The sequence below is a fragment of the Aphelocoma coerulescens genome, chromosome 1A, assembly GCF_041296385.1.
Source record: "Aphelocoma coerulescens isolate FSJ_1873_10779 chromosome 1A, UR_Acoe_1.0, whole genome shotgun sequence".
Lineage (NCBI taxonomy): Eukaryota > Metazoa > Chordata > Aves > Passeriformes > Corvidae > Aphelocoma > Aphelocoma coerulescens.
The window spans coordinates 62,705,745-62,718,491 of NC_091014.1; the positions used below are offsets into that span (position 1 = coordinate 62,705,745).

Here is a 12,747-nt window from a genome sequence, read left to right on the forward strand (position 1 = left end):
TGCACACCTTAGGGCTCGTGTCTCACTTCAAAAGAAGGGTGTCCCCCACCAGACTGTGTGGTGATCTCTATAGGGGCAGGAATACCTCTGCACCTGGGTGACAAATGTTGAACACAGTGAGCACCCACCTCACTATTACAATTAGATATATCCAATTATGATACATAATTACTCATTACAGTGTTATTCAAGAAGTAGCACTGCAACTCCCTATCTAGAAAAGAGCAGTGCATGTGGAAACCATTCTGTAGGATTCCCCATTCCCAGGGGCCAGCTTAACTTTGCTTTTCTAATTTTGTCATCTTTCATTTTTTATGTGAATGTCACACAGGAAAAACAGCCCTAGAAAAGTGGGACTACTTATTAAAGCCTAATTAGCCAAGTATAAATCACTCAGGTCTGCTGCATCAGACTCAAGAGCTTCTTGAGTTCTTCTCCATACCTACAAACCTGATTTGTACAGTTCCTAGACAGGATTTGGAGTCCTGAATACGTATAGGAACAGAGATTACCTTCTACTTCTTGACCACAGGTTGAGGAAAAGAGTGGAGATTGAAGATCACTAAGGCAGCTGGAATCAGAGGGCCATTTTTCTCATCAAAATGAAGTGCACACTAAGAAATGAATTGCACGGGGTTCGTGCGTTAGCGGTTCGTTAATTGCAGCAGCCCTTGCCACACCAGAGCTTTGGATTGCTACCTGCACCCTTCACTGAGTGCTGCCTTACACATCAAGCAGCCTCCCAGACAGGGACTAATTGAAGAGCCAGGTGTGGCACTTCACCAGCAAAAGGAGGCTGGCTCGAGATGAAGCAATTACATACGTAGTATTATATTGCTCAAAGAAATAGTGCTTTATTTCTTGCATGTCAAAATGCTGCGGCTTCTATAAATTTTGCATATGAATGCTGAGGCTGTTAAAATATTGGTCAACTCTGAAATAGCATTCCCAAATCAGGGTTCCGATTCTAGTGGATGAGGGCAGCAAAATAGAAACAAATTTTTTGAGAAAGCAGGTTTTTCGCTTTTTGGGGCATTCACCTACCTTCATGTGCCTGTCAAGAGAATTGCTGCTTTCTTAGATTCCCCAAATCTCTGACATGTAGGAGATCTAAGAGCATAAGCTGACTGTTTTAACAGGGCTTAGCCTCAAGTTATTTCCTGAAATATAGATGTGTTAATATTGAAACAAATGTTTTTGTTGCAAGGCATCCCCCTGCTCAGACTTTAGAAGCCACGATGTGCTACATCAGAATGAGGGGATTTTAAAATGAGCTGCCTGTCTTCCCGACTCTCTGGGTAACTAGATACATGTGTACTGCATAGGAGAGATTGGTTTTTTGTCTTTTTGGTTCTTTTTTTTCATAAAATCAGTCAGGGAAACAAGAAACTGCAGCTGAGACTGGAATGTGGCACCTTATAAATAAGGCAGGAGACAAGATGCACTCTGATGGCTGAATACAGTAAGGTTATTCAGCTCTAAGCCTGCCTAATCACTGAAGTCAAATGTAATGAATTTACTGGTGTGATCAAGGCCCAAGGGAGGGAATTTTCCCCTTTTGCACAAATGGCACCATACGTGGGCCAGGAAATTCCTTGGCCAAGGTAGGGGGTGTTGCTCCAGTGCACATGTACAGGGGATGAGAGAACAGCACTCTCTGTGGGCACCACCACAGGCAGTGGTGCTGGAAACACACCGGGGAGGGGAAGCCCCTGAGCTCTGGTACCTGCAGGGAATCTCAGGCAGGCAGTCCAGAGAACTCCAGTGCCATGGCAGAACCTGGAGTAAAAGCAGCCATGGTCACTTTGACTACTGGGTTATCCACTCCTCCCAAGCTTTTACGTAGAGTTAGAAGTGAGAAAGTGCCCAAGCTCTTGGCTTTGGGCAGCCCAAGCCAAGTGCTGAGCTGCTGCAATTTGTTTCTATTGGTACCTCTTGGCAAAGGCTGAGACATCCCAACTCCTCTATAGATTCTGTTCACCCCAACAGATGGGTGCAGGGTTGGGTTACAGCTCCTCTCAAGGTATTTCCAGGGATGCAGTCATGAGCTGCATCCTGCCCTTACAAAGGGAGTGAAAACACTGAAGCTCGAGACACATCCTCCACACTAAATTCTGGTATTCATCAGTATGCCAGCAAGTAACTTTCAGCACATTACTGAGTTGCCATTGCAATCAACAGATTTTGGCAGGCAGATCATGGAATTTAAGGCTGTAGCAATCCGTTGCTAAGAAAAATAGCAGCTTTCTTTTTTTTTTAAGAAAGCAAGATGAGAAGATGAGTACACAGTGAGCACTGTAATACTGTCTTATAGCTTCACATGCATCCAGAAAGGCACAGGAATATAAGCTGTTTCCAGGACTGCTGAAATGTCCAAAGATACTCACATTTGATGCTTTAGATTAATTAGGAAGCTAATAACCTAATGTCACTCTGGCTCAGATTCATGGAGGAAAAGAAAGAGAGGAAACAGTGTCTTATGAATGGAAAAGAATAGGTAAAATGGAGGTCAAAATGTTACTTTTTGCAAGCTCATAAACAAGTCTTATAGACTACTTCTCTATAGATGTTAATTTGGTGCAAAAGAAGAAGAAAGTGGGGCAAGGAAAATGACCCACCTCAAATGGATCAGCACAAGGAACTGCTTTTTTCTCAGAGTACATAGAGCGCAAGGAGGGAATTTCCTTGGAGATTTTTCAAGGCATTTAAATTTCCAGCATGCTCATACCTTTGTTGAGTACCATTAAACTCCAAGAAAACTTGAGGCTACTGATGTATCTTGCCCATTTCATACCCCAGACACAGATCACGTCAACATGCTTTTGTCATCCTGGAAGGGTCAACACATATACATGTCCCATAGAAGGCATCTGGGATGGCTGAAAGGAAAATAGCCACCTTCTAGATGAATTTCTGTTAGAAACTTTCACTACCATGCATTTCATTGTCACAGCAAAGACAAAAATGAGCCAAAGAGGCCATGAAATATTACTGAAACAAACCTCCTACAGCCACACCTCCAGAAAAACCATGTGCCCCATCTATTCTTACACAACAGCACCAGCTCAGCCAATACACCTGGGAAGATCAGTGGCAACAAAGCATCAATTTTGTACTATTCTCTTTGTCTAGGGTTCTTCTGTATGACAGTCCTCACGTTGAAGGGGACATCTCATGTAGACTGAATCCAGGCTACAGCATCATGAGTTGAAACTGAGCAATTCTACTGCTGCTGGGGAAAAGCAAAAATGACAGGTCTCAGTAAAAACACCTACAGACAACTTAAAGTGCTGAAACACAGACAAGCAAGCCACCACATGAAATGGTGAAAGAGCCACTGGAGTCTGACACCTGTTTTGTAACAGGCAAAATTTACCTTCAACCCCGGTTTTACATAAGCAAAACTCACATCACACAGTATTGAGGGATGCCCAGAGAAGTTGTGGATGGCCTATCCCTGGAAGTGTTCAAGGTCAGCTTAGATGGAGCCCTGAGCAGCCTGGTCTAGTGCAAGGTGTCCCTGTCCATTGCCATTCTATGCTATAAGAAGTGTAAAATATATGACATCATCATGCCCTGAATAACACATAAAAGATACCTCTAGCATTGAAATATGAAATAATAAGAGTAATTGATGCTATTAAATTACAAAATTAAGTTTATTTTATCAACATTATAAATACTTTCTTTCCCTCCATTTAACTCCAAAATGAGATAGTAAAACCAGTACAATGGAACAATTCAGGAGCTCCTCAGTTCTACTGAAAAAGTTTCCCTTTAATAACAAATTAAAATGGAAAATGACGTTTTGTCAGTCCAACAATCTCAGTAGCTGAGCATCCTCAGGTACTTTGTCATTCAAATGGCACAATTTTAAGTGTGTTCGCATATGTATGTGTGCACCTATATACATGCATACTGCTATTTATAAATATACATATATATAGTAATATACACACATTAACAGACACAGCCACTGAACAGACACTTTCAGTAATCAAAATGCTTTACGTGTAATTTAAGTGGACTCCCAGCTGCACACTGGAATTTGGGCCCTGCCCAGTGCAGGCACAATTGTACTGTACTAATCTAGACTCCGGGTGCTCCAGAGATTCAATACCTATGTGTCACCTTTAACTGCTGCAGAGTCTGCCTGCCTCTGGTAATCCCATCACACTTGAAAAAGGATAAGGAACAGTCCTGCAGCATCCTGGTCCCGAGCTGCCCTCAGTGAACCTGATATTCCTTTCCATGCCTGAGACATTGCAGAAAACAATAGACATGCTCTGTCACCTACAAATACAAAATGTCATCAGTATCTAGTGCATCATGTGTGCAGTGCTTTGGGACACCTTGAACATCAAAGGCACTACATCCAGCCAGTTCCCGCTCCCCCTGTGCTGAGGGCTATTTTTATCATACAGTAGCTGTCTCCTACTGAGCACACAGCATGGGCAGCTTTCCAGAGACACAATAGGCTCACTCTGATCATATCATCCAGCTTCCAGGGGAAAAGGCAGGCCACGCTCTCTCGTGTGCTCTGAGTTCCTCTGAGCAGTCCAAATGGCACAAAATTGCTCGGGAAATCTGCCCATCCTGACAAGCTGCTCCAGATCCAGCCACAGCTGCAGGCACCTCCTGTGTACCAGGGAGGGGCTGACAAGGCGAGGACAACTGGGGACAGAGGGACCAGACCCAGCTCCCTTATCCTAATCCACATGTGGCCTCTGGAGGCTACCTGTGGTTAAAGCAAGCCTTTACTGCTCCACTTGCTTCGTGGGACTAAATGATCAGGAAGCTGTCACGGGCTCAGTGACCATACTCAGCTTGGCCTCAGCACAGGACAGAGCCAAGCTCCTGTGTCATTGAAACTTCCTCCATTTCTCACATCAGTAAAACAAACCAAAAGGTTAAAGTGATAGTAACACAGTTCTTATTTTCATCAAATATATAGAAACATTACAGTAATGTCTTTTCTCACAGCTGGGAGATGAAGCAAGGCCTACCATGAAACCACAGTGTGAGGATCTTTCCTTGTGGAAATATCACATAAACCAAAACTATATTCTTATTTTTTATTTTAGCAGTTGCCAAATTCTGTTCTAATATATACACATACTTATTTTCTCCACAAGCCCCTGGATAATTACCAAGGGACGTAATTTGGCTTTCATATTTTATTTTTTTAAATGAGAAAGGTAAAGACAGAAAATAAGACAAAATACATTTCATGTCGCCATTGATCTATAGATTACAAATATATATAGTTTCCTTCCAGAGGAAGAAATACTAAAGAAATATTTTGCCCATATCAAATGAACTTTTGAAAAGAGGAGAAAACAATTTAAAATATATTTTTTAGCTCCCCCCTCCCTACCATAACAATCACATGTGGTTAAAAAAAAAAAGAAAGAAAGAAAAATTGCATTCATTTGATTTCCTCCACTTCTACCAAAGAAGAAAAACTTATCTGGATAATGACCTGAGTTATTTTCATGGTTTCCAAATGTATGTAACCCCGATGATCACCATCTATCAGAGAGCTACCTCTAGCAAGGCATGTGAAAAGAAACACTGATAGATCTTTCGAATCAAACAACAAAGCAAAATTCAAAAATGTATTGCAAGAATTATGCCAAAAGTCAGCCATGAGCATCTTCATGGGAACTGGTCTGACAAAGTAGGAGTGGAAGCTCTGCTATTTTGTCAGCTGAGATATCTGTAGGAATTGGAAACCAAAAGGTAAAACATTTTGTTTATGCCTGGGTATTTGTTTGCTTTCTCTTCTTTTATGGTTATAAGACAGAGAACAGATGAGTACAGAAGACACAGCTGGCCTTTACAGCAGCTAAGCTTTACATTTCAAACCTATTGTGGGTTACAAGGCAAAGAGCTGCTGCTTGTCCTTCTCCAGGGGGACAGACTCCCCAAAACTTTGTTCCCTTGAAAAATCAGATCGTTTACAGGTTCAGTCAAAAAGGTTTTCCCATTCCCAATGCCACCAGGCCAGTGCCCATTTGTTTGCTGGCGGCAGCAGCAAGCCCAGGCTGGCTGCTGTTAGTCCAGGTCTCCTTCATCCCTCTGGCTGTACTGCAAAGGGGACTAGGTCTGTAAGTCAGCCCATCAGAATTCCCAGAGTCTTGCACAAATCTCTCCCCAGTGGAAAACCCATCTTTTCGGAGGTAAAGAACAGCTATCAACTTCTAGGGAGGCCTAAAACCTGAGCAGAACTGGGTCAGTCATTACGGGCACAAAAGTGATATGAGAAACCTTCCCGGTGACTTTCTGCTCTGCCATTCAGCATGGTATATCCCATATACCTCCTTTCCATACAAATGCCTGTCTCACAAGGATACCATAACCATATGCCCAGCAACAATGAGGTTGGGTTTTGTCACTGCTGTGACTCTAACTCTGCCCCACACCCTGGAAACAAGGCAATATGCAGCATCCTCTCCAAAAGCAAGGAAACTCCGTGGTGCTGAGTACTGACAACACAGCTTCCGAGAGGATGGCAAGGGAGGGAATGTAGCTGGTAAAAACACTGGATATTTCTTAAGGGCATCCAGAGCTCCTCAAATATTTTGCTACTGCCTGACCATTGGTGAAGACAATACAGAGATAACAGGTAATATTTAACTGATGAGAAGTGAGGGGAACAGGAGAATAAAAGCATTTCAGGAAACTGTAAGGATGGAGGAGGGCCTGGTTGGGTGGCTTAATGTCCCAGTTAGTTTGGAGTTTTGTTCCCCCACACCCTCTTTACTCTTTCTTTTTTTTTTTTTTTAAACAAATTGTACAGATGAACATGGGAGAAGTTCATGCTACTTGCTGGAAGCAATAAAGGTAAATTTTTGTGGCCTATGGATTCCACAGACCTTTGAGTGTCCCACCTCGTCCATCATGGGCTAACTTATGGAACATAACTGTTCCGTGGCAAGACTCAGTAGCCCTTAGAAACTGGTGGCATGTCCTCAGGTATTTTCCTCGAGAGTGAGAGACACGGTGATTGCATCAGTTTCTTCCTCACATGATGCCTGAGTGCCTCAGGTGCAGTCTCGAGATTTCCAGGAATCCTCTTGGACATTTTCAGACATCAGACTGCTGTCTCTAGATCCTCGTGGGAAACCATTTGATAGTTTTGTCGACTCTCCAGGTAGGAGGCCAGATCCGGATCACCAGCCTGCTGAGCCCTGTCACGAGGGGTCTTACCCTATAATAAGAAACATGAAGAGAAGGTCTTGCGCTAACATGTTTAGAGCAACAGATGATTTCTAGGCAGAAGACAATTAACAGGTCAGAAGTCACTTGTCTGGATTTCATCTGTTTTTGAAAGCTTTTTGCAACATACAATTCTATCATCTGAACAAATCATAGAATCATAGATGATTTCTCTTCCCACTATAGGCTACCTCATAGAGCCCCAGAAGGTAGGAATTAGTTTTGATTGCCTGGCTGCAGCAAGGGTGCTTCTGAATCTGGAGCCCAGAGAACCAACCCACTCTCAGCTGCTGACCACAGGGTGCTTGTGCTCAGAAATTCCAGAGAGGCAGCTTCTGGATCATGTTCCTAAGCAATCAGACTGTTGCAATGACAGAATATTCATTGGATTTAATTTTTCCCAGACTTCTTTCTCAGTAAAGCTTGCACCAAGAGAGTGCTGTGGTTAGTGTCACATCAGTGACCATAGGGGCAAGCCAGGGCAAAAGAAGATAGTTAGCCATCCTCACAAAGCAAGTAAGCCACAATAATCAAGCCTCACTGATGCTGTGCAATCAGAAACCAAGGCTCCTGCAGGTGGCCCTTGCCCACAGGCCTCTCTTTTGACCACACAGGAGGAGGATACTGCTGTGCCATGGAGATGTCTCATTCACACCCAATGCACCAAATAGCTGGAGGCCAGGCTCTCACTATGATGATAGTGAGCCATGTTGGGGAGTGAACTGAAGTCTCTTGTACTTGTTTAAATCAATACAGTTTTCCCTATAAAAATAGCTTGCTTAAAAGGAGCTGCCCTTGGCACACACAAGGAAGCCTCAGTCATGCAAACAGCAGGGACGGACACTGATGGGTCTCGCTTGGCTGCAGGGGTTTACAGCAGTTGATGGAGCTGCATTACCTTGGAGTCTGTCTTTCTCAGAGAGGCTCCCGCATCCACCAGGAGCTGGCAGACGGCGCGGTGGCGCTGGCAGGCTGCCTTATGTAATGCTGTCTCACCCCTAGACCAAAGTACAGAAACCAGCAGTGAGACACATCACACCAATGTACATTTACGAAGTATGAGGTGCAGAGGATAGACACAGAAGGATGCTGCATTTCTGCGAGGTTCCCTCTTGCTGGCAGAGGTGGACTTGTGCACTCTCTCCCTTAGCATCTACATCCTTTGACTCAGTAGGAAAGCCTGCAATGCACAAATAGCAGACGAAGAACTTCTGAGGGATGGGAAAGAAACATGCACAGATTTAATGTATTCAGAGGACTGAATGTCACATTCCCATCCAACCACCAGCTCTGTTAACTGCTGAAAAGGCAAACCAGACACTTTCTTATTTCACAGGAGGCAAAACAGCAACAGGGTTTGTTTCTTCCTGCAACTTTTTTCCTCAGCCTCATTCTTGCAGTCATCCTACAAAAATCCTGCCCATCAAAGCTATGACTGCTGCACTTGCTGCCCTGGTTCTGATACCCTGCTCTCTTGGATGTACGAGAGCAAGAGCTATGTGTTTGTTTTCTACCACTGGACTGCTGAGCTACTGGGGAAGATTAAACACAAGCTTTTCAGAAGGGAAGACTATAGTGGGAGTGCATTTGTTGCAAAGCTTCTCACACTGGAGCTAAGTCTGGCAGGATTCTGAAACTGGCTGTAGTACTGAGAGTAAAGAAATCTATCTAGATTTGCCTAGGAAGAAGAGGATGTTTTCAATATGCTTTAAGTGGGTTGCAAAGGAGTCCTCAATACAAATATCCAACAAGCAGGGCCATTACATAACCTGTGAAATAACAAATGACAAGAAATATGTGTAGTAGGACAAATCTTGCGCCTACCTACACAGAGTGCATAGAGGAATTTCAGCCCTCATCCACGACAGGGGAAGTTGAAATGTTAAGAGGCAACCTTGTAATAAGTATGCCCTTGCTGCATGAGAACTAGTATCAGAATGGGATATTATCCTATTTCCCCATGAGGACCAAAAGACAAATTCATACTGCCAGTTACAGCTTGAACCTTCCCTTTCCAAGGGTTAGAGGCAGAGGAACCTTTGTAAAAGGAAGCTCATAGCTCATAGCCGTGCTCACTAACACTTTATGTGGTTGTGCTACACTCCTAGATGAAAAGAACCGGGCGGTCCATCCAGCCCCTGTCATCTCTGGACTTCCCACATGCACCTTCTGCAAAAGGTCTTCTCTGTTAGCAGAGGAGGGCACTGTGGGATGAGAAATGGCAGACTTGATCCTTGTGAGAAAGACTGCTTTTATTTCGCATGTATTACACATATTTTCCAGGATTAGTCATGCTTCCCTTACATACTTTTGTGAAACTTTGATTATACAAGATGCAAAAAAGTTGGGAATTGGAAAGGAAGGTAATTTTTTTGTTGCTTGGGTTGGGTTTTTTTAATATCAGAACAGAGCTGATGGATGTTTTAACTACTTCAACTGCACAGGTCCTGGTCACTTGGGAGAGCTAAGGCAGAGCACCCTGGATGAATCAAGAAGGGACTGAAAAAAGGTATAGATCAAGAAAAGTAATTTCCTGACTTCTGGAATTTACTCTTCAGGTTGGTCCCTGAAACATCAAGGAGGAGGCCTGATGGAGGCCAGAAACATCAAAACACAAAGCAAAGCTTCTATTCCTCTAGAAGGACTGAGGAATCATGGGAAGCAATAGGGAGAAAGTCCTCTGTGAAATCCAAGAAATGTTTGGTTTAGGAAAGAAAGCCACATATGAGGTAGTTGATATGTGGTTTTTAGGGGGACTTCTGTTTGTTTGTTTTTGAAGAGCTGTGCCATTTTAAAAGCTTTTTCCTATTTAAAAGTTTGCACTTGAAAGCCAAGAGGAGTCTGCTAGTCTAACACACATAATGTGAAGGACAGAGTAGGTTGTACTTACGTTTCACTGTCTGCCATGTCCAGTAATTCAGATGGACCTGCAAAAGATAGTCAGGTATGTCATATTGCATTTGCCTGCATGACTAAAAGAGTATGTCTACCAGGAGAAGATTCCCAGCACAAATACATAAAAGAAGCCAAGTGAAAGCTCAACCTGCAACAATATGTCAGACTTCAGTGTAATATTTGCTTGTGTGAGCCCTTGCACTAATAAAATTCTGAATGCAGAGTCACTGCTGGAGTGTCAGCAACAGGGAGTAGCAGCCTCTAAATTATACTGGGAATGAATATTCATGGAGTTTATTTTCTCACTCTTCACCTTGCTCAATTAAGTGGTTCACATAAGTACAGTACACTGAAAATTCTGATATACTGGAAACCCTGATATATTGCAAGTTAACATCTATTGTTGGCATTAGAGGGAAAATGTCATTAGGAAGTTGAAATTAGCCAAATTCCATCCTGAATGACATCCCTGTGCTAGTCCATTTAATAGCGTTATACAAAATGTAGATCAGGGTGGAATATTCCCAGCAGTCTTTATATTGATATGCAAATCCTGTACTCTACTGGTTAGCAATGATCAGGAAAGTAACATTAAGAAAAACAGAAGAGATTTTTGTTAAGTGGGGAAAAAAATAATGCATTTATGTTAATGTCCTTTTGTCCTTGATATTCACTACAGGCAGATATTTATAGCATCAAATTCCATCACTGAATTACAGTGATATGGGAGAGGCTAGGATCTGGGTAGCATTTGAAAAAATACAACTACTTTTCCTTTGCAGTCTGTAATATTATTCTTCTCTTCACTGCTCTGGAGTGTAGTGTTAGATGGTATAGGGCAGTCAGCAAGGGGAACAGGGAAACTTTACAAGACTTTTCCTTCCTGCACATGAATATTTCTCTTCAGCACACTGTGACTTTGAAATTCAAGAGTCCTCAAGAGCTTACAGCAAATCTCACCTGGAACTGAGGAATTTCACACTACTTGCTTACAAAGGCCTACACACAACCTCTCTGCAGTCATTTCACTCTGAGTGTGTGTCAAAACAGATCAGAGCAGCCTGTCTTTACCTCCCTGCTTTTACAATATACACATGGAGCATCACTGCAGGCAGCTCCTTCACTTCATCTTTTGTCATCACGAGAAAGGGTGTTGCTTAGTCCTTAGTGCACAGGGCATTGTGTGCCACTGCATACCTGTCATGACAGATCCCCAAACTCAGTAGCCACTGCCAGTTATTTAATGCACCCTGGCTCTACCACCACACATCCTCATCTCCACACTTGGCAGTGGTGTGTTCTGTCCTGCCTGTCTGAAAGAAGAGTCAGTCATTACCCTCAAGCTCCCAGAAGCGTGAAGAGGATAAAGGGTGATAAGCAGAGCTTCTTGTTGAGGTGAAAAAAAGATAATGCCTGAGAGACTAAAAACACAATTAAAAAAACACATATGAAGAAAAGGAGTCCTTTACATTTCCTAGGAGAAAATCATGTTCTCTCAAAAATAAAGGTAATTCCCCATAGCTTCCTGCAATGCCACATCCCATTGATAGGTAAGCAGGAATTGCTTGCAGTGTGTTAGAGAAGACACTGCCACCTGTTACTTCTGTTCATGGATGGAGCAAGGAAGGTTGTATTGCCAAGGTGGAACAGGGTGACAGGTCTGGCTTTATGGGACATAGAGTTACTTGCCCAGGTAAGCAGAAAAAAATGTTAAAATTTAAGTAAAGGTAGTAAAATGGAGAGTAGTTGGAAGAATATAACCTGAGGGGGAGAAGAAAGCTGGGGCAGAGTAGGTCTGGAGAGAAGCCAAGGGTGAAGGAAAACTGGTCTGAAGGAGGCAGGAATAGCAGGGCTAGGACAGAAGAGCTCAGTGCTGAGGACTGTGAGGGCAGCCTGTGAGTACAGACCTGAGGAGATGACAAGTACATCCCACCTAAGTGTGAAAGGTGCTCTCCTGGATACTGTCCCAAATTAAGCATTTCATGGGAGAGCCCTGACTCCATCTGAGTCATACATAAGGGCCAGATACTGGAGTTAATAATTAGCTGCACAACGTGGTACCAGGATTGATTAATTTCATTCTCTCTGGCCTATCTTTAAAGCTGAAATGTCCCAACTCACAGCCTGAGCTGTGCCCTTTACTTCTTTATTTTATTTTCACTTGTGCTTCTCTTAAACCATCTCACGCCCTCCTCCTAATTCCCTTTCCCCTCTTTTTTGGACCTCATTTTTATATCAGTCTCCCTGGCGCTGCCAACCGACCATTCCAAATCCCCCTCTGCCCAGGGACAAAAGCTGCACAGATGTGGGAAGGGCTGGCACTGGGAAAGCTAACGGCACTGTCATCCTGACCCAGCGGGGAGGCGGCTGTTTTACTCTGGGACAAGAGGCAGAGAAAGAAAAGGGGACCAAGGCACAGAGAGAAAGAGGACAAAATAACCCAATAGAAATCCGGAAGGGAAATGCATGAGTGAGATTTCTATCAAGGAAAACAGCAGGGGGGGAAATAAAAACAAAAGATAGAAATGTGTGGAGAGGTGCAGGGAGGAAAAAAAAAGAGAGAGAAAGGGAGAAAGAGACTGGGGGGCTGAAGAATGGCAGGATGGGGACGGGGGACGGGGTGGGGGGAGA

The 12,747-nt window shown here is 43.4% G+C and overlaps 1 protein-coding gene across 4 annotated transcripts in view; it reads right to left on the reverse strand.

Moving 5' to 3' along the window:
• Nucleotides 1–4,779: 4,779 nt before the first annotated feature.
• DGKI (diacylglycerol kinase iota) overlaps nt 4,780–12,747 on the reverse strand; it is a 205,117-nt gene continuing 197,149 nt past the window's right edge. For all 4 annotated transcript variants that reach the window (XM_069003139.1, XM_069003140.1, XM_069003142.1 and 1 more), the window contains 3 exons: nt 10,112–10,148; nt 8,120–8,219; nt 4,780–7,213 (listed from right to left, as the gene is read on the reverse strand). In XM_069003139.1, coding sequence (XP_068859240.1) covers nt 7,097–7,213; nt 8,120–8,219; nt 10,112–10,148 — 254 coding nt within the window. In that variant the 3' untranslated portion in view covers nt 4,780–7,096. The remainder of the gene's footprint in view (nt 7,214–8,119; nt 8,220–10,111; nt 10,149–12,747) is intronic.